Here is a 22,188-nt window from a genome sequence, read left to right as displayed (position 1 = left end):
AGTGACCCCAAGTGAATCTCCAGCAGACTACCTTAGAAATTCATTGCTCAGTGAGTGGGTGATGAGTCTAAGTTGTTCACTGGCCTCCTGAGCAGGCCAGAAGAACATGCGCATGGAATCAGATCAAACACACTCATCTCTGAATTTGGTCCTTGTCTTGGCTGGTTGCTGTCTGGAATTGTTCCTCTGGCCACCTTGCACTGATAGTGCCACAGGCTTTGTCTAATTTCAGCAGCCCCGAGTAAAGTGAGCTTAAGTCAGTTATTAGTCCTTCTGCAAAGCACAGAAGACTGTCAGGACTATAGGCAGCTCAGGCCTGCACAGCGCTTGGGAACCACGTTTGCTTGCACAATAGAAACTGCCACTAGCAGTTGTTGCTCTGGGGCAGGATGCCAGGAGTGAGACAGATAGCTGTTCCAGTGATAAGGGGAAAGACTGATCTGTAGAACAGAGCATGAACCAGCCGGGATTTTGGAGCCCTTAGTTCTCACCTTGGGACTGGCTAGGGGAGTCCAGCCAGAGGGCTTCAAAGCAGTGAGCTCATGCTCTTGCCTTGGCCTCTGGCCACAGTCCACCCTGTGTAACAACAAATACACCCACATCATCCAGCTGGAGAATTCCCAGCTCAGCTTGGGCCACGCAGCAGTGTGAAAACCCACTGGCATGTGAGTGCCAGTGCCAGAACCCAGGAGGGGCTGAGAGCCATCAAACAGCCAGGCATAATGAGGGCAGAGGTGGAGTGACTGCTGCTAGTGCTGTCTGGTTTCAGCTCGTGGTCCCCCTGTTATCCTGGCCCTGGAGGGGGCCCTGCATGATGCCCCGCCAGTGCCCCTTCCTTCTGACCCACAGCTTCACCTATCTCTTCTAGCCCTGGACTCTGCTCCCTACCTTAGCTCCCTCAGTGCTAACCCACAGCCTCCTAGCTTTTCCACATCTGGGCTCCTCACAACTATAATTCAGTCCTGTTTTTATAGATGTAGTGCAGGTCCCCATAATTCTGGCAACACCCTTCCATCTGAACCCACAGGCCAGCTGTTTTTCCAGGCCCAGGCTCCCTACATACTCACAGCTTTACTGATGTCCCTTAGTCTTGAGCTACAGCCACAGTGCTATCCTAGCCATGTGTTTTCAACACACATGTGGTGCTGCCAGTGACCCTAATCCTGACCACCCTCCATGTCAGTCCAGTCCTGGGCTCCCTCTGCACAGCTTTGCCATACTGTAGTGTCTGCATGTAATCCCAGCCCTGGTCTTCTTCTTCCTCCGCTGCCCAAACAGCTCCATCTATGCCCCTCAGTCCCTGGTATTCCAAGCCTAGGCTGCCCACATACCGTGCCTCAGTTTCTCTGTCTTTAAAATGGAGCTAGTGATATTGACTTCTTTTGAAATCTGCTGTTAAAAGAGCCGAGTATTAATAAGACTTCCCCCCTCCCCACCACCCCATGCTTTGGGCCCATACACAAGCCTCTGAAACAGCCCTAGTTGAACACAGATCTGGAAATCAGAGAGGGGCTGAAGTTCGACAATCCAAGTTTCCTGTCCAGAGGAGCAAACCAGCAGCTGAACAGTTACCTAAGCTCTATTGCAGCATTTGGACTGATTATATCATCCTCTGACCATGCACAGCTAGGGGACCAGAGCAGGGAAATAGCTAAGAACCACAGATTTCCAGGCTAAAACAGACCATTAGATCATCTAGAATCTAGACGGTTTTTTCGCAAGCCATTTTACTTCGCAAAGTCTTTCCTGCACTAACCCCAAGAACTTGTGATTGGCTAACTTGTCTTTGGCCAAAGCATATCTTCCAGTCTGGCCTCTGATATTCATGTGAGGCCACTGAGAGCAGAAGAATTCACTTCTCTCTTTGGGAGTCTCTTCCAGCACCACACATTTCTCCTCACTGCTAAAACCTTGTGACTTATGTTCAGTTTGAACAGGTCTGGCATCAGCTCCAATTCATTGGTTCTTGTCCTGCCTTTCTAGGCAAGACTAAAGAGCCAGTGAGTGCTCCACTAGCTCACACCCATGTTGCCTTGCCCATAAGTAACCCTGGACTAACAAGAAGCATAGGAGTGTATTTAGGGGGACAGTGTCATTTAAGGGGACACAGTTTCATAGATACTGTTATATCAGTATAACCACCTTCCTCCAGTGTTTGCTCTTCTTGTATAAAGGTTGTTTTCTGAGGGTTGGCACAAACTCCCTTCTCAAACAACTTCAGCTAAACTAGGGGTGGCCAACTCACAGCACATGTGCCACAAGTGGCATGGGCAACTCCTGTCTGTGGCAAACAAATCCTGGGTGCTCAGTGAATGGAGGCAGGGAGGCTCAAGCCTCTAGCCATGTGGAAAAGAACAAGGGCAGGACCCTTTTGGGAGAAGATGTGCCAAGGGTCACTACCAAAAGCCAGCGTAACCCTTCCTCACCCTGCAGCCACAACCAAATTCAGGACTATGGATCCTCTCTTGCCATACAAAAGGGGGGTTGTGGAGCCAGGGAAGAAGGAATTTGGCTCTTGGCAGTGATGCCTTTCTTACAATAGTCTGGGCACCTGGTGAGGAGAAAGGCATTTGAGTGGTTGGCTCCTGGGGCAGTGCAGTTGTCTTCCCCATAGCCCTACTTGCTAATAAGCTGGGACACAATCCTAGCTCAGCTGCTGAGTGCTTAGCCAGGCATTTCTAATATAACTAGCGAATTGCCCATCAAGAATGATGGCAAGAATGAATGGGCATTGCAAACAACAACAAAAAAAGATAGATTTTACTTTTTATATTTATTAAATAAATTAAATATTTATAAACCTTAAATAAAATAGGCTGAACATCTGAAAGTACCAATCCCTTCCTGCACTTGCTCTTGTTCAGTGGGCTGGAGGTGGACCTGCCCATGCTGCCACCTGGCTGCTTGCACACCTCTTTGTTGGGCAAGGACAAGGGCAAGGGCAGGCGAGCTCCACGCCTTGCAACAGCTGCCCATGCCCCAGGACTTCCTCCACACTGCCCCTGGGCGCCTCCTTCCCTGTTCGGGGCTTGGGACAGGGCCACCATTGCTCACCCACTGCCTCGTGCTTCTGTCCAGCTCCTGCTTTTCCTCAGCTGGCTCCTCCCCAAGCCCTCCTCACTGCACTGGGCTTGCCCCAGGTGCCTCCTTCCCTGCTTGGGGCTTGGGATGGAGCCACTGCTGCTTGCCCACTGCCTTGCCCATTTCTTGATGGCGTTGTACATCTACTCGTCTTCTCACAGTAACCGGGAGCCCGGCTCCCACTTTTTCCTCAGCTGGCCCTCCCTCTCCCTTCCCCTCCGTGCCAGGCTCCTGGCACCCTTAATGAGCATTACAGACAGACAGATGGACTAGGCCAGATAGATAGATAGATAGATTGTGGTGGCAAGTGCTAACAGCTAACACCTGAGGAGTGATGATGGGTGTGTAAGCACCTAGGGTGAAAGTCCATGAAGTGCCCACACCCATGGGGAAGGGGGTTAAAATGCTTTCTTTTTTGCATTGGGTTTGGAGTGTTGTAGCTGTGACGGTTGAGGAAATGTCTGAGGTGAGGCTTTTTCTGTGATATCTTTTATGGGCCCAAGTATATGGCTGGGAAAGCTGTTGGACAAGCTTTTGCGCATCAGGTGCCCTTCCTCAGGTCTGAAGGACAAGCAGAGGCAGGCTGAGCTAAACATCAGAGAACAGACTCTATACAAATGCAGTCTGTGTGGAGGTATGGAGGAGGGCTGTGAACTAGGAGTGCAGCAGTATGAACAGAAACCCTCCTCAGACAAAAAACTGCAGTGGCACTAGTTAGTGGCAGAGCAAACTATTCAAGAAGGGGTGGTTATTACCTGTGAAATGCAGAGAGATGGTTGACAGTATTTGTCAAGGACCATAAAGCCACTGTCCAGATTAAGACTAGATTTTGTTACTGTCCAATAGAAAGAGGAATTTCTGTTCCAGGCCTATCTACTGGAGGTGTTTTGCAAATTCCCTGAGCTTGAGGACTGTGATCTCAGAGAGGGAGTGGTTGTTCTGTGAAAAGTGCTCCTATTGATATTCACGTGTCTTTGTCCTCTATTTTTTTTCTGAGAGACTACGTTCTGGTGCATAATTCTTGTCTCTTGTCACCCACATAGTTTCCATGGGGGTATGTGTTACACTGGATAAGATGTACCACATCTGTGATGTGTATATGTAGGATTTGTGGATCCTTATAGATTTTTGTGAGTGTAGCTAGGGTGTAATCAGATAAGTACTCCCGCCTCTGATTGAAGGGGGATTGTTAGCTGACAGGTGTGCTGTAGGCAAAACTGCAGACCACTTATAGTTCCCCGCTGTCCCTATAGAACCAGGCCATGACAGTTATAAAATTTAACTATGTACAAATTTATTAATATAAGTACAATGTGCAGGAAGAAAAAAAATAAAGTTAATAACTCTCTCTCTCTCTCTCTATATATATATATTCAACACTTTATTTAGACATATATAAATTGCTATACATCTATAATTGACTTCTGGGGGATTGCTCTGATGAGCCTTGAACCCACACAGGTAAATAAGAAATCTGGAACAGGTAAATACAGGTGAATTCAGGTAATCAGCAAACACACTTAGACACACCCAGATAAATACTGGCAATCAGAGGGAGGTGTCAATGTGGGGGGCAGTGAGGAGGAGGAGGAGGTTTCAACAAGATATTTGTCATATATCTGGATGAGTATATGTATATAAACAACAAATGGTTATTAATGACAAAATATAAGGCGCTGAATACAAAATATAAGGTGCACATTAGGCCCGTGCGAGTAAGCATCTATTCGATCCAGCTTCAGTTCCGGCCGCTTCGGATGCCAGGGATCCGATCCGGAGCTCCGGATTGGTTTCCCACTTTGATCTGGCCAAAGTGGCTCCGAAGCTTTGGCGCTGCTTCAGAGATCTGGCCATAGGGTATATATAGTGGGGAATCAATGAAATATCTATACCTTTGTTGGTTTTTGTCTGGCAGGCTTCATGCTCTCAGCAGGGGCTACCACCCCTGCATGTTTCATCCAAATCAGACAAAAAACAACAAAGTTATAGATATTTCATTGATTCCCCATTATACGCTATGGCTGGATCTCCAAAGCAGCTCCAAAGCTTTTTCGAAGTGCTTCGGAAGCTCCAAACTGCTTCAGAAAACCTAATGAAGCCAGAGCTTCGATCCAGACATGCTGCTTCGGACATTGAAGCATCTGAAGCTTCTCTGGATCTGAAGCACCGTCCGAAGCCTCGCACAGCCCTAGGGCATACCCTCCTTCACAGTGTCAATATCACTACGATTACTAGACTCTTCTCTAGGGGAAAAGAACCCGGGACCAGCTCCTGAAAACAGGAAAAAGGGCTGGCTCCCCATATCTCCCCACCCTCCGGGGCATGGCCAGGACCCTTATCCTTCAGGAGCCCTTCCACAGTTCCCCACCCCACCTTCCAAGGGATCTCCTCCCGTGTGAAACCCTTGCCCAATTAACACATGACTCCAGGGCCATAAAGGGGGATCAGTGCTCTTCCACCCGAACTGCTCCTCACCATGAAGCCTTTCAGGCTCCAGCTCCATCCCAGCCACCTGCCTGCTAGTGGCCCCGAGCAGTCACTTGCTCCTGGAAGCTACTGCCCTCTCACTGGGGTTGGAGGCCCAGGCTGCTTTGTGCAATGCTGTGGCTCAGTTCACTCTGCGACCCTTCCTGCAGTGAGATCGGTCCTGCACCCTGGCCCTGTGCCGCTGCTATCAGCTCCCAGGCTCTGGGTTCTGCTGTGGACCATCCCTGTGCACTGAGGCCCTGGCCACTTGCCAGAGGTCACAGACCTGAGCCCCTTGCTCCCAGGGTCTGGCTCCATGTAGCGCTAGCTACACCAAATCCTGGAATGCTGCTCTGTGCACCGTGTATTGGAGCCAGAGCCGACCTCTGCTCCCCTGCCACCCTGGGCAGTCTTCTGGAGCTCTTTAGGGGCAACAGGAACCGCCCCGCTGGGCAGCTCTTCCTAGCTCTGCTCCGTTTTGTCCCTTGGCACATCTGACTCGTGCAGAGCATGCAGCTCCTTTTATTCACCTCGGAGGCTCCGCCCCCAGGGTTCGGTCGGACCTGGCAGAGCAGGGTCTCGAACCAAGTCCAGAGGGTGTTTTCCCACTTTGCCTGGGCAAGGGCAGGGTGAGCCCTTCCCTGCCTTTCCCTTGGTTGGTGGACAGGCCCTGCCAATCATGATGAGGACTGTCCGAGCCCAGCATAACGAGCTGTTCCAGTAAGTCTGCCACATGAGAAACGATGACTATTGTGGCCCTGGAGATGAGCTGACAAGTTTTGCCTTTATTGTTGAGGGAGGGTTGCATCCCATTTGGAGTCTGTTGATTAGAGGGGAGTTTGCTTCTGATGATGAGCTGGGCCAGCTTTAGGGTTGCTTGAAGGCCGGGAGTAAGGAATAGTTCCCTCAAGGTCTGATCTTTATTGACTACAGGCTTTAATTGTTTGATGATCTTTCTTATAGGGTCTAGTGTGGGATGGTATATGACAGCCAGGGGAGTGCAATCACTGGGAATTTTCTTTCTGTATTGTAGTAAGTCATTGCAGGATAGCTGTGTCTCATTTAAAGATATAATGCATTTTTCCTACTGGAGTATCCTTCCTGATAAAGGCATTTATTGGCCTTTCTGAGCTTCCTTTGCACTGCAAAGCAGCTGCTTAAAATGGGGCAGAAGAGTTAACAGCCAGGCCAGCTTTTATATAAACCAGGCAGTCCGTGGATGGGGTGGGGTGGAGTCTTCTACCGGATGTACCCCTGGAGTAAAGTGCAGGGACTGTGGGAGGCAAAGTGGAACAGCGTGTTCTTCACCAGCTGGATGGGGCTGAGATGTATACAAGTCCTGGAGAGGGATGTAAGTTTAAGGAAGCACTGCTCCCCCTGTAATGGAAGAGTTGCTATGAGCAGCATGTTTCCATGTCCCTCCCAGGACACAGGGAATATGTAGCCTGTATGAATAAACAAATCACACTAGAGAATAGCTGGATCCATGTCACCAATTTCTACTCCAGGCAGAAAACTGCCCTGCCAGACCCCACCATCTGCCATCTGTCAAAGTGTCAGCAATGTTATTTATTATTGTAATTTGGATTCTGGTAGTGTCTACATGGCACACCTGAGATAACACCCTCCTGCCCCCTTGGTGTCAGGTGCTGTACAAATACATAACCTGAACCAGTTCCTGTCCCAGACAGCTGGAAATCTACATAGAAGAAATGCACCTAAGATGGGAGAAGGAAGGATTGTTCTCATTGTACTAAGGTACGGAGAGGTTAAGTGACTTATCTCGGGAACCAAGCACAGATGTTGTGAATGCAGCCTAAGTGACATGGCCACAAGACCCTCTTTCCTCTGAAACAGGCTTGGTATTTTTTAAATGGTCAGTTTGCCAATTTGGGAATCGAATGGACCTAGAAGGAAGAAAAAATATATACCTGGGGATTTTTTTAAGAATGCCTTCTAGATGCCCCAAACCTGCAATGTACTTGACTAAGCCCAGTGAAAGGATCAGTAAGAAAGGAAAAGATTATATATACCCAATGGGATGTTGACAGCAAGTATTTATAAATTAGAATTTAAGAAATGAATGAATGAATGTTTCTGTCCTGTCTTTGGAAAGAAGAGACTGATATTGCCATATCATATAATTAAGAGGAAATAGTTTTCATTTTCACAGTAACTAGGAAGGATGTTACAGAATCTCCTCATGTAACACATTTTCAAATCATCACGTCTGGATAACTTGTACTCAGACTTTTTTTTTTTAAAGGGTTGGCTAAGGAGGTCTCTGGTCGGCGGATGCTCATTTTAAAGGAATCTTAGAATACCAGGGAGATTCCAGAGCACTGGAAAAAATCTGAGATGGTGTCAGTATTTATAAAAGGCAAATGAAATGAACCAGGTAATGAGAGTCCTGTCAGTCTGAAAGTGATTCCAGGAAAAAGTCGTGGAACAGCTGGTACAGGACTCATTCAGCAAGGAATCACTGGCTGGAACAAGAATTAATGCTGATCTAGAGGGGTTTAGGGGACATAGGTCTTGTCCAATGTGTTTGATTGATGGTTTGATGAAATGTGATTGGTAAAAGATAACCATGGGTTTCTGCAAGGTGTGTGTGAACTGTGCCAAATTTTAACTAAAAAAACCCCACATGCTTATACAATATTGATAGACTGTATTCCTTCAGATAGCAGGCAGTTTTTAAAAAAAAAAATATTCCTTGTAAAAGTGGCTTGCATCCTAAAGACATGCTAAAAAAATACAGTAAACAGCTCTTATATGGAGCCTAGAGGTTGTAGCTTTGTAAAAATAGGGCTTTTGTTTGTTTGTTTAAACTGAGAGTCAGAAAATTTGGGGGAGTTTTAACTGAAAGGCATCTTAAGGTTTTATGAATATGGTAGCCTGTATCAAATGGCTTGAAACAGTTGTGTTGTGATGTTCTCTGCTGGCCTTGGAATCTCTGGGTACCAGTCTGTCTAGTCTGTGTCCATCCTGCTTTGCCCAACTTTTATACACCACGTCTGAAATGCAACAGTGAAGCTGCTTTGTGGGTACCCTCTGTGGCCACTCTTATGCACACCAGAGATGGAGGTCTCCAAAGCAACAGTGGGAGACTGCTGCATTTCCAGGTTTGGTGCATGTAAGTGGGTGGGTGAAGTGTTCTTGGGAGTGTTCCTCCATGGATACACTAGTGTAATGAGCCAAGGCCCAGCTAGGGCTGATCCAGGCCCTGATCCCAGCTGGAAGTAATCAGACAACCCGGCTGAACCATCTCTCAAGCAGAGAGCTGTCTGGGCAACAGACCACCTTGGTGGCTTCTGGCCTGCTTTGAACTCTTATACCTTACCCCGTGTTCTGAACCTCTGGCCTGGACCTTCCTGCCTAGTCCTGATTGTTTCAGTTCCTGTCTTGGACCTCCCAGCCTGGATCAGATGCTTGCCCTGTCTACAACCTCATCTTGATCTTCATCTTGATATCCTGAACTGATACCCAGCTTGACCTTGGCTTACTCTCTGGTAACCACTGACCTAGCATACACCTCTTGGACTGACTGCCTATGACCCAGACACCCCCTTAAAACTGGAGATGTGATATTGGTATACCCCATGATGGCATCACTTCATGTTCCTATAATTTAGCCATAGGAATAACTGCCAACTCACTGCAAGAAAAAAGGAGTGGTGAACATGGCAATAGCACCGTGCAGGAGAGACTCAGTTCTGGATTAACCATCTGAGTCAGAGATGTAATTTCAAGAACTGGGGCTCCAAGACTGTCAGGAAAGAGGCAAGAAAAGGATGAGAAGGGGTTTCTTCAGCTTACTAAAGGACAATTTGGGAGAGAAAATCCACATAGCTATTTTTAACATAACCTAGGCTCGTTGTGTTGAGCCACTGCCTATTGGGACCCACAAGGCAGTTCAATATAGAGGTCCAGTGGAAACCTCATTAGATCAGATCTCTGCAAGACCAGAGACTACTCAGGGTCAAGCTTCTCACAGCCCCCAGGTGATAACTATGTTCAGTGCCACTATCTCCCTATCTTCAGCTGAGAATGAAACAGGGTGTTTGAACACCCCACATATGTGTTTGCTATACCTGAGGTCAGGCTATTTTCAATGGTGAGTGACGTTGCATTAACATGATGGTGGTGGTAATCTTATAGGATCTCACTGCAACATCCAATCCATTCTTTGCTGGGCAGATGATAACCAACACCAAACCCCTTCACACCAGCTTGACTACTTATTGGACTCAAGGAATGTATGCTCTGGAGACTGCACAAGCATTCATAGATTCATAGATGTTTGGGTCGGGAGGGACATCAGCAGATCATCGAGTCTACCCCCCTGCCCTGGGCAGGAAAGAGCACTGGGATCAGACCACCCAGCTAGGTGCATGTCTAGCCTCTTCTTAAAGACCCCCAAGGTAGGGGAGAGCACCAGCTGTCTTGGAAGCCCGTTCCAGATTCTGGCAACCCTTACTGTGAAGAAGTTCTTCCTGATGTCTAATCAAAATCTGCTGTCCGTCAGTTTGTGGCCATTGTCCCTAGTTACTCCAAGGGGTCCCCTGGTAAACAGAGCATCTCCTATTCCTTGCTGCCTCCCTCCCTCCCCCCAGTTAATTTGTAGGCAGCCACAAGATCGCCTCTCAGCCTTCTCTTGTGGAGGCTGAAGAGATCCAGGGCCCTCAATTGCTCCTCGTAGGACTTTGCCTGCAGGCCCCTAACCATATGAGTGGCCCTCCTCTGAACACTCTCAAGGCTTCATAGATTTAATAGATTTTAGGGCTGGAAGGGGACCTATTAGATCATCGAGTCTGACTCCCTGCCCTGGGCAGGAAAGAATGCTGGGGTCAGATGATCCCAGACAGGAGTTTGTCCAATCTCCTCTTAAATACCTCCAAGGAAGGGGACAGCACCACCCTTCTTGGAAGCATATTCCATATTTTGGCTACCCCCACTGTAAAGAATTTTTTCCTGATATCCAGTCTAAATTTGCTCTCCTTCAGTTTGTGGCCATTGTTTCTAGTTAACCCAATGGGCGCCCTGGTAAACATCATATTCCCTATTTCCTGCTGTCCCCCCCGATGAGATTGTCCACATCCCTCTTGAAGTGTGGCGCTCAAAACTGGATGCAGTACTCCAACTGCGGCCTGACCAAGGCCACATAGAGGGGAAGTATAACCTCCCTGGACCTGTTTGTCATGCACCTGCTAACACATGATAAAGTGTGGTTAACTTTACTGATCACTTCGTCACACTGACGACTCATGTTCACTTGGTGTCAACTATGACTCCAAGATTCCTTTCCACCACTATGCTGCTGAGAAGGTCATCCCCAGCCTGTAAGTGTGCTGGTGATTCCTTCTCACTAGGTGCAGCACCTTGCACTTGTCCTTATTGAACTGCATCCTATTCTGTTCCACCCATTTTTCCATCCTGTCCAGATCCTGTTCCCTACCCTCTAGTGTGTTACCTTTACCCCATAATTTGGTATCATCTGCAAATTTGGACAGAAGGCTTTCCACGCCCTCATCGAGCTCACTGATGAAGACACTGAATGGCACAGGTCCAAGGACCGAGCCCTGTGGGACTCCACTGCCCACATGTTTCCAGGTCAATACTGACCCACCACTCTTGGGCTGTAACCCCTAGCCAATTTGCCACCCACCTAACCGTGTAATCATCTATGTCACAGCCACTCAGTTTATCTGCCAGAATAGGATGAGATACCATATCGAAGACTTTTAAAATCTAAGTAAATGACATCTACCTCAACTCCTGCGTCTACACATTCTGTGATCTGGTCATAAAAAGAAACAAGGTTAGTCAGGCAGGATCTACCTGCTATGAATCCATGCTGGTTGCCCGTCAGCATTGTTTTTCCCGCTGGACTCCCACAAATGTGATCTTTAATAATTTTTTCAAAGGTTTTCCCGAGGATAGAGGTAAGACTAACCGGTCTATAGTTACCTGGATCCTCCTTCCTTCCCTTCTTGAAAATAGGGACCACATTGGCCCTTTTCCAGTCCTCTGGGACCTGACCAGATTTATCCTGATCCGTGTTCAAGAGTACGGAGGCAAAAAACTCATTGAAGAGCTCAGCCTTGCCCCACTATCTGTCACTAATTGGCATAGTTTATCCTGTAGGGGTCCTATGTTACCCTGCACCTTCTTTTTACTCCCTATATACCTGAAGAAGCATTGTATGTGTGAAAGAATTTCCAGGAGGGGGAGTGTCAAATAAGCTTCTTGAGGAAAGATGGGACATTGTGATGCCAGTGGTGATTACTGGGGTATTGATGACCTGCTGGGGATTGAAGACCTATTACAAGATAATACCTACTGCAGAAGGTAATCAGTGGTGGGGAATCCCTAGTGAGGGACATAATTGGTCAGGAAACCTCTATTGATGGTAGTGATTGGTCAGGGTAATCCCTACTGGGATTGTAATGGACCTTCTCCACCAATCACCAGAGATCACAGATGAGGGGGGCGGAAGGTCATTGTGAAACCCATGGGGAGTGTAACAGGCCTTTTTATCTTCAAACCCACCAGTCCATAACCCCTATATAAATACACAAGCAGGCCCCTGGTGTTAGGGTGCACACTGCAGCAGCTTGCAAATTATAATGCCTTTTACCTTTAAAACTAGTTTTTAAAGGATGCTTTTTCAATGTGGGAATTACATGAATCAGTTTCTTAAAGAGGAAAACCACAGTGTGTCATAAATGACCACAAAGTGCTCCCTTACCACAGGTCACTTGTGGGGTATGAACTCTAGCTTTTCGAATCCCCAAGACATAACACTTGGCATTAAGCCTCAGGAATAATTGTTATCATTTTTTGCAGACCAGTCCTTAGAAAAGGACTTGACATATACCTAGCCGGTATGCATGTTGATGTGTGCCAGGTAGCTGGAGAGCACTGGAGATAAGGATGTCCGGGTTCTAGACGTAGTGCTACAATGGGTGTGGTTAAAGACAGAATAACCAAGCTACATGTCTCAGTCAGATGACACCTGTCCCTCATATATTAGATTTGGGTCCTATGGTCAGTGCCGGCAGAAAAACCTTCTGCAACCTCTCTGTTAGCAGGCACCTTCTATGGTTGGGGAACAAGGGCCTAAGGCAGTAATAATAGGTTTGATGTTCATGTGAATGTCAAAAGCAGTCTCTTAAAGTCAATATTAGACTCATGGCCTCCTGACTCCCACCCTGGAGTACTTTCCCCCTGTTACAGGTATTTGGTAGGGGAGTCTCACATGTGTCTACTTAACTTTGCCTGCCTTTTTAGTATGCCAGAACAGGCAGTTGGATTCAGCCAAATTGTAGCACATCCTGTGAAATCCAGCCCCTTTGTGAGGTCTGGATGGTAGTGATGGGAGGAATTCCTAGGGAAGGTGAGAGAGGATAGTGATAGGGGGGGCTTTGCTGTGGGCCAGCGGCGGGCAATTATTTTGGCTGGAGGGCCACTTAATGAGTTTTGGTGTCCTCTTGAGGGCCACACTTCTCTTTCTCTCTCCCCTCAATCCTCTACCTGCCCGGAGCTGCAGCACACTCCAACCCCCACCATGCCCAGAGCTATAGCACGTCCTGATCCCACCTCAACCCGGAACCTGCCGCCCATGTCCACAGCTTATGCCACCCCTGCCTGGTGCACCAGAAGCAGCCCAGGGTGGGTGCTGGCCTTAGCTGTGGACACGGCTGGTAGGTCCTGGGTGGGGATCAGGGTGTCTGCCTGGGTCCACAGCTGATGCTGTGGCATCAGCACTGGGCGGAAGCAGTCCCACCCACCTGCCCTGTGTAGTGGAAACAGCCCCACCTGCCTGGCATCACACAGTGGCCAGAGCTGGAGCTGCTGGCTGCTGACGGGCTGGATCCCAGAAGTTCTCAGCCAGGCACCCACAAGTCAGAGACAATCAGGTGGTGGGCCGGATCTGGCCCACGGGCTGTATTTTGCACACCCTTGCTCTGGACCATGGCCTATATAATGGACAACAGCAAGTGTCCCTGGAGGTGGGGCAGAGGCAGAGTATCTCCAGGCATGTGCCCAAGATACTCACAATGAAACACTACCAGAATCTCTTTTTGTGTGTCCTGGTTACATCCCAATGCTTTTCCAGCAGAGTAGTGTCTATGTGAGTAGAAATTTATCAGTAGAGCCAAGGAGCTGGCTTACAGAATTTGCCAGCAAACTGCAGCCACAGAGTTGATTTGAGTCCTAATTGGGATTTGGCTAGTCATGACTGACCTGAGTGCTTGTGATGAGGAGGGAGAAAGGACTAGTTGGCACCTGGGCCATTCACTCCTGTTTATCAAGCCCAGTAAGCAGAAGAGTCCATCAATAAGGATTTTCCTCCCAGAGCTTTGAAGAGCGCTGTGTAGACTTCTGTACCTACAAAACTGGCTCTAAGAACCACAGTGGAATTTTGTGAACCCATTGCACCTGCTGTGTAAGATCTACAAGGATTTTGCAGCCACAAACGGCCTTTTAAGATTGGGAAGCACTTGTTGTTAGCCCTAAGTATTAGCAGCTACATGTAAGTTAAAGGCAAACCTTTCAAACATCTGCAGCTAATCTGTGCCAGTAAAAATAGAGCATGCACATGCAGAAGAGGTATTTGGATGCACAGGAACTATTCATTAGCTCTTTGGCATGTGCAAGTTAATTTAATAGCTTCATCCAAACTCAGGCGGGACCATGAGATCATCTAATAAGGCCTCTTGTACATCACAAGCCATTAAATTTCACCCCGTTACTTGTTTACTGAGCCTCATAATTTAGTCAAAATGCAGCATTACAGTTCACTGGAGATGTAGTCACAGCATGCCACAGTCAGACAGAGGTGCCACCCACATTTAAGCCCACTGCAATGGCAGGGAGCAGATGAGGTGAGATGAATTTGCTGGTTGGTTGAGGGAGGGTTCAGCTCCAGTGTTGGCACAGCTGTTTGAAAATGCAGTCTTAGTTCATTTATACAAGATGACGCAGCCAGTCAGTAAACAGAGCTCAGCACAGGCACTCTGTCTCCTCCTTTCATCCACTATCCTATGAACCTTCCAAGCCATGCATGTGATTGAGGAGGTGGCAGAAGGAATAAGACTTGGCTGCAATTTTCTCAAAACTGGTTTGCCCCTCTCTATTCAAACCTCAGCAGGTTCCACCCATGGTGACATTACTTCTGAAATACCGAGTCAGTCTATCAGCAGGTGCTTTCCCTGCCTGCTGCATCTTGGGGGTTCAGGAATATTCACAGGACATAAGATTGGAAAGGACTTTTGGTCAAGTCCACTGTCCTGCGATCATAGGCACCAATTCATAAACATGTCAGTTTAGATCAGGGTGGGCAAAATACAACCCACAGGCTGTATCTGACCCACCAACTGATTGTGTCTGGCCCACAGGTGAGTGGCTACAAAGTCATGGGATCTGGCCTGTGGGGAGCTGGCAGCTCTGACTGCTGCGTCCTGCCAGCGGATGGGCACGTTCTGACCCCATCCAGGGCTTACACTAGCTACTACCCTGCACGCCGGAAGTAGTGGTGGGTGGGCTGTGGATGTGGCCGGCAGGTTTTGGGTGAGGACTGGGATACATTAGCACATCAGCTGTGGTCCCAGGCGGTCACTCCTATCCCCACTGGGAACTTGCCAAGAGTGTCCACAGCTGATGCTGGCACCTGTGCAGCACGAAGGGTGGGAGCTGGTGTAAGCTGCAGATGGGGCTGGGACGGTGTGGATCGGGGTGTGCTGCAGCTGCAGGGAGTGTCTGACTGGCTGTCGAGCGGGTGAGAGAGAAGGAGTGAGAGGTGTAGCCTGTGAGAGAATGCCAGACTCATGAAGTGGCCTTCCAAAATAATTGCCCACCCCTGGCTTAGATAGTCACAGGTTCTCCCCAGCATACCCAGTCTTCCATCAATAACATACTTCAGGGACAGCCTTCTTCTCTTGCCCTCCACTCTGCAGTTGAAAGACTGTATCTCATTACTGGTTTAATTAGATATGTTGATGGCTTCCCTTGCATGGTTGATTAAGCTAGCTGTCACATCTGCAAAGGTTTAGTTTACGGTCACTCAGACACAGCTTGGGTACCTTCTGCTTCGCTACACTTCTGCTGCTTGGCCTAGGCCCCTTGAAAATGGCCAAGACTGGCAATAAATGTGCCAACTCTGCTTGGCATAAAACCTGTGGGAAGTTGTTCCCAGCAGTCACCCCTAGAGCCTGGAATTCCCTCTCTCCTGAGACCAACCACAACCCAAGCCTGGGCATCTTTTTTGGAAGTGAGCTTCCTATTTGGGCAGATGTTTAGCAAGCAAAGCTAGGCTAGGGTGTTGTTTAGACCCATTTTATAAGTTAACCTGTTCTCCTGTTGTAAGTTTTCCTGAGCCTCTGTTGGGAATGGCAGCATATAAATCAAATAAATAAACCTGTCCAGCACTGCAAGGCTACTAATTCACAGCACTATATTCTGAGTCAGGGTTACATTTCCTTTATAATCCCCTATTTTACAAAATGCTGAATATTGAAATAGTAGAGTTTTTAGGAAAATCCTGGTCTGAAACCAAACTCCTAAAAAGCAGCTCTGGGGGTAGGGGAATTCCTTCCTTGCAAAATATTCAGGGTGATGGCAAGAGATTGGTTTCTGTAAATTAACAAAAGCAGCAGTTAGCAACTTTTTCAGGCTGCAGGCTGAACTAACCCAGCTCAGATCAGAGGTAGGAGGGTGACAAAAACAGGACACTGCCACCACCACTGCCACTTTTTCCCCACCACAGCACAGCACAGGAGAAGCCCCTGCCACCACAGCTCCATGTCTGTGGGCTGGGTCTGATCTGTCTCACAAACCATAGAGACTGGTGAGCCCTCAACTAAGGAATCATCTAACACTGCAAAGCTCAGAAGTTTGGTATTCACATGCCTATAAGGCTGTCTGCCTGGGTTTTCTCTTTTGCCGGCTATGTAGAATGGGGTCTCTTCCATCTGGCGAAGCAACAGAAGGCAAAACCATGTCATCATTTCCTTTTCATAAAGTGCTGAGTTAGAAGGTTTGGTCAGCACTGCTGTAGAGATTGGACCTAGACCTGGGCTGGACACTGTGCTCTGGTATTGTCTGGTCATTCCCTGGTGCTGGGGGCTCATGCCTTGATTTATTGTGAGAAACTTATGCCTTTGCCAGGCTATTTGTGACTGCAAGGCTGTGCACCATAATTTGAGGGCGTGCAGGAAGCCAGCTCTTGGGTATGATGAGAGACGGGTGCACCTAGCACCAAGGCCAGACTGCTCCCATCAGTCCTGGGGGCTGTGTACATCAGCTTCCTATTATAAGCTTAGCTCTGTGAGCATCTGTCCAACCCCTAGCTCAGCCCTGGACTGTCTCAGGACACTGGACTGTCTGGCTTCCCTATTGCCTTCAGGAAGGTTCATCAGTTGAGATGTGTGTACTTCAGTTAGTGGTATAGTAGACAGGGTGTTGAAGCAGGAATCAAGATGTGACTGTGGGTGCAAGTCCTGCCTCAAGCCTGTGTGGCCTTAAGCAAATTGCTTACTTCATCCAGGGTCTCAGCTTCTTCTCTGCAAACACTCCCCTGTCTCAAAGGGGAACTGTGGGTCTAACATCCAGTCATGATTGTGGGAGCTTAGGGATGAGGTAGATAAATCCTTAGAGAGCTCATTCATCAAAAAAGCCCCACACCTCTATCACCTGGGTTAAGTTCCTGCTGGACTGGGACAGAAGGCTGAGTGGGAATCTCAATTTACTCTCTTCTCTTGGACCTTGGCTGCCAGTGTACTGGGGAGGTGAACTCGGGGTTCCTGCTCAGGAATGGGGGTGATGTTTCCTGCCAGAATTGTCAGGCCCCCTGGTGCCAACCTATGCTTGTGCTCCTCACACATGTGCCCTGGGTTGAGCCATGAAGGTCAGCATTAAGCTCTTGGCCAGCTCCTGTTATGTAAATCCAATGCAATCAAGGCTTAGTGCCAGAAAGGGATGAAGGATGGCATAATGACTGTTGTCTCCTGACCATACTGGTGCTCAGATCTTGCAGCTGACACTAGTAATGCCAGAGCCCTGGTAGCTCATTCAGATGCTTCCAAGGAGTGGGCCCTGGAGCCCTTTCTGCCATTGTTATGGCTGATAGTGAGTGGCTTGGCCTCGGGCTTCTCTCAGTTTGCAAGCACTGACACCAATGCTGGGAGTGTCCTCAAAGAAACAGAGCAGGTGTCCTGCTGGCCTGAGCTTAGGTTCTGCTGCTCCTCTTGTATGTATGATTGCATGACCAGGCGATTACACCTTGGCACCAATCATGTTAGGGCTACACCTGATGCCAATGGTGTAGCTCTTACATATTGGTACAGGTGGTGTAGTACTACCGCTCAATGCAGATGGTGTAGCTATATTACATATTGGTTCAGGTGGCCTTAGTACCGCATCTCATTGTTGATGGCATAGCTGGTATAAATGGAAGTAGTTCTACACCTCAATGGAAATGGTGTCTTTTTTCCCTTTGTGAGGTTTGTATAGTTGTTAAACCTGGCAGTGGCTGCTAAAGCTCTCATACCTGGGTATGGCCAGTGTAACTGTGGTTAGAATTAGTTTTGGAGAGCCTTGCTGGTTTAGTTTGTGGCATATGATGTTCTGTTGGGCATCTGATCATTAAGGTTACTTGCAGAACTTTCATTTTGACAGGGTAGGATCTTAAACATATCACAGTTATGAGTGAGCTTTAGATCTAAAGCTAAAATATAAGCTCAAGACAGACTGGTTGATCTATTGATGGCTGAATTGCATATCTGGACAATTTATAATAAAATGTTTTGGTAGTATAAGAATGACATTGTGGCCATAATGGTTCAGAAGTTATACAAGGGGCAATGAAGAAAAGGATTTGAAATCTTGCTTAACTTTATCACAACTACATAATAGGTCCAATAAAAGAGATCACCCTAAGAAATCCGTGCCTCTGGCATAATACAATGTTTATATAATACAGTCTTGGCACTCTTTGTCGGTGCTGCCCTCTTGGGGTTAGCTGATATAGCTATTTAACCTACAGACTGACTGGCAAGTTGTCAGTCCATGGGGTGGGCCCTGCATCTTTAGGTCTATTAATTATTTCCAGTTATACCTGGGGAAATCTGACTTACTTTCTTAAGCATACCTTCTACTCTGCTCTCCTGACGTATATCTCCTTTTGTATGGAGAGCCTTCTGGTCTCTCATTAATCATTTCTGGTTCTAGAAGCTTGCTGGATGCTAATGAAATCCAGCAGGGGCCAAAGTAGAGCAAAGTAAAAGCCAGCTGTTGGAGAGGAGAATCACTGAGAAATGATAAAGGTTTTACACTTCCTTATTGAGCCTGGCAGGTTGGGCTTCTCTTCCTCCTTGGATGTGGCCACAAGAAGAAACATATGCATCACATAGCTGCCCACAAGGGTCCTCTTACCTTGCTGCTGCTGGACATAGCTGTTGCTATCAAGAGCTGATTCCTTCAGCTCTTGGTGTTGGGAGAAGGACTAGGTGGAGCCAGATATCCTCCTAGCTGTAAATACAAATTACCGGTAGTCTCAGTACGGTACTGTGGACCTCTTCCAGGTCTGGGTCTCAGCCTGCTCTGGAGGTCACCGTTCTTGGATCCATTTGTAATTTCTTATTTCATTATTAATCTTGGCTGGGATTTTTTTCAGGGACTAAATGTCTCATAAAATGAATCCAGGTTTCCTACAGCAGGGGTGGCCAACTCAGGGCCTGAGTGCTACAAGTGGCACAGGCAGCCTCTGTGGGAGGTATGTGGCAGATCAAGGAGGGAGCAGGGAACAGAAAGCAGAACAACAGACTGGGGAGCAAGCACAGTGCAGAGAACAAAAAGCAGAGCTACAGATCATGCAGGGAAAGAGGATCAGTGACATTTGGGGAGGATGTCGGGCTTATCTTGCAAGTTTGCCGAAAAGATTTGCCTCCACTGTCCTAGGAATAAATATATCCATGGCAGGATTCATTGTCTGCTGCAAAGGGCCATCTTGCCAGATAAGGAAGGTGGTTTGTGACTTACAGAGGCAGAGAGACTGATCAGATGAATGATGGATGCCTATGGGGCCAGATGGCAGCAAAGTTGGGAGCAGGTCCTGGAAACTCAGTAGATGGATAGGAAAATATCCATGTCCTTGCAGCAAGTTCCTCTTCCTTCTGCTGTTTATAAGTAATCATAGCCAGGGCTCTGTGGAAGACTGAAGAAAGAGTGGAGAACAGCCCTGGTGCAGGGTACAGGAGCAAGAAGCCAGGCTGGCAGCTGGCTTGGCTCGGTTCTCTCATCAATAGTCTCTAGCTAGACTCTCTTAGCCTGTTCTCTCATCAGACAGGGCAGTGGAGATGGTTCCTAGAGGGTAGGCCCTTAGGCTCAGAGCTTCCAGGTATGATCTATGCTTTGGGTCAGAACATCCTGAGCTGTGGGGGAAATCTGGACTGTCTGAGCTTTGCATCTTGCATTTGTACCTGCTGGGAGATGAGGGCTTTGATCTGTGGGCACATAGGTCAGCAATGATGCGAGCACACTGCTGCTGCCCCATTCATTTATTGTCTCTCTTTGTATCTCCCCGTTTAGCTGCTGTAGACTTTTTTGGTGCCAGAATAACCTGCAGAGATGATCGCTCTCCCCAGACCACCCCTGCTGCTGCTTCTCCTGCTGATCCACATCCCAAGTGCTGCAAAAGCTCAGGTCAACCCAGGTAAGAGTGAGGGAAGTCAGGCATTTGCTATAACAGCAAAGCAGCTGCTCCTGAGGTTATTTTAATTGATTGTGGTCCTGCCAAGGCTCATTCATTTTCTTTCTCCATGGGTCACCCTGTTTCCAGGAACTCAAAGACTTTCCGAACACAGAGAAGATGAAAGTATCTATAGGAAATGTGGTGCCTGTACCTGTCTAGGAGGGGGAGCTGGGTTTGGACAGGTTACTAGAGGCTGCTTTCCAGCGTCCTTTATTTTCCCACAGTGATGATGCTTTCCCCCATTTCCCCACAGCACCGTGTCCCTGACCCTCTAGGACTGGAGTGTTTTCCCTGTAAATATTATAACTGTGCCAACCCTCCCCACCCCGAAACATCCACGTGGTAGAATCCAGCTATGTATTGAAGGCAATGACAAAGCTCTCATTCACTTCAGTGGAACAAACATTTCTACCCATCTTCAAAGGGGGAGCATAGCCAAAAGCTCTTTGCTATCTAGGCTCAGAACATGCATCTAAAAGGGAGGGGCTGAAGGCAATGGCCAACGAGACATCATCTGGATTCACCTCAGTCCTAATCTCTAGCTCCACTGTGATGATTCTCCTGCTTTTTCCATCAATGGATCTTAAAGAGCTGTACGGTGGAAGTTATTATTATTAGCTCCTTTTACAGATGGAGGTGAAGGGACTTGCCAAAAGTCACCCACCAAGCCAGTGGCAGAGCCAGGAATAGAAACCAGGTCTCCTGACACCCAGTCCAGTGTTGTAAGAACATAAGAAATGCTGTAGTGGATCAGCCTAATGGTCCATCTAGTCCATCATCCTGTCTCTAACAGTGGCAGGAATAGATGTTTTAGAGGAAGTGGATATGAATGGGACATATCTTGAGTGATCCACCAAAATTGGTTTAGAGATGCCAGATGAACTCTGTTACTGCTGGCCATGCTGTGTCAGGCACCATATCTCTGGGCAAATATTGTCCCTACAATAGCTCTACTTGTATGCCTTGCTCCTTATTTGTAGCCCCCTGTATGTCAATGTGACTCTGCCAGGGCCTTTTTACCTTGGGTCATAGCACGCCCTGCTTACCCACCCTTGCGTGTTCCCACAGCTCTGCCTGTGCATCTCATTTCTGACCCGATAGAAGCCCAGTTCTCTCCTGAGCATGGACACTTATTCCTGGTGGATGTTTTGATCTGTCCATACCCAGAGAGGAGCCTGTGCTCCCTGAACATATTCACTTTGTGATTATCTGCTGTGGCACATGGAGCCTGAGCCTTTGAATAGAGGCCTTTATATGTTTTGTTCCAATTGGTCCAGCTTTCATTTAAGGTTGAGAGCAGGGAAAAATAGGCTGGCTGATTATTATTATTATTGTTCTGTCTTGGTGCCAGCTGCCTTTTTTTGGCTGGTGGGGTTTTGGACTAAGGCTTGCTTCATGAAAGACTTTGACAGACGCTTGGCCCCTAGTCAGAGCTGGTGTCATTTGAAGCTTTTTAAAACAGTTTTGATGTAAGCAAGAAAAGAGTATCAATAAAGTACAGGCTCAATCCCTTTTCCTGATGGCCTTCCCAGAATCAGAATCCAGTCCCTCTGGGCTCATGAGAGGAACTGGTTTCAATCAGGGTTTTACAATAGGCTTTTTCTGGCTCTTGATATGTTCAAGAGCCAGTCCCAACAATGAAGAAGAATTTCTCTGTGGATTCTGCAAACCATCAAAATGATTCCCCAGGACCCGGTCCTTTTTTACAGGAAGACTTCTGTTTGATACAAACTTGGGTTTGTCTGGCCCAGTTGGACATTTTTAGTGGGTCCAAACAGCTGAGCTGGTCCCATAAAAGAGGGCTGGTTTCAGACTTCTGGTGAGTTTTGCAGCCATACCCTTTAAGTTGTGATATCAGAGCAGATAACTGCTTTAACAAGATCCAG

The 22,188-nt window shown here is 47.7% G+C and overlaps 1 protein-coding gene across 2 annotated transcripts in view; it reads left to right on the top strand.

Moving 5' to 3' along the window:
• Positions 1–22,188, top strand: part of DDR2 (discoidin domain receptor tyrosine kinase 2) — an 86,887-nt gene that overhangs the window by 25,208 nt on the left and 39,491 nt on the right. For both annotated transcript variants that reach the window (XM_006276163.4, XM_019486556.2), the window contains one exon: positions 20,140–20,263. In XM_006276163.4, coding sequence (XP_006276225.1) covers positions 20,179–20,263 — 85 coding nt within the window. In that variant the 5' untranslated portion in view covers positions 20,140–20,178. The remainder of the gene's footprint in view (positions 1–20,139; positions 20,264–22,188) is intronic.

Source organism: Alligator mississippiensis, chromosome 5, assembly GCF_030867095.1.
Source record: "Alligator mississippiensis isolate rAllMis1 chromosome 5, rAllMis1, whole genome shotgun sequence".
NCBI classification, from domain to species: Eukaryota; Metazoa; Chordata; order Crocodylia; family Alligatoridae; genus Alligator; species Alligator mississippiensis.
The sequence above is the reverse complement of the archived record's forward strand: the minus strand, read 5'-3'. Positions and strand labels throughout refer to the sequence as shown.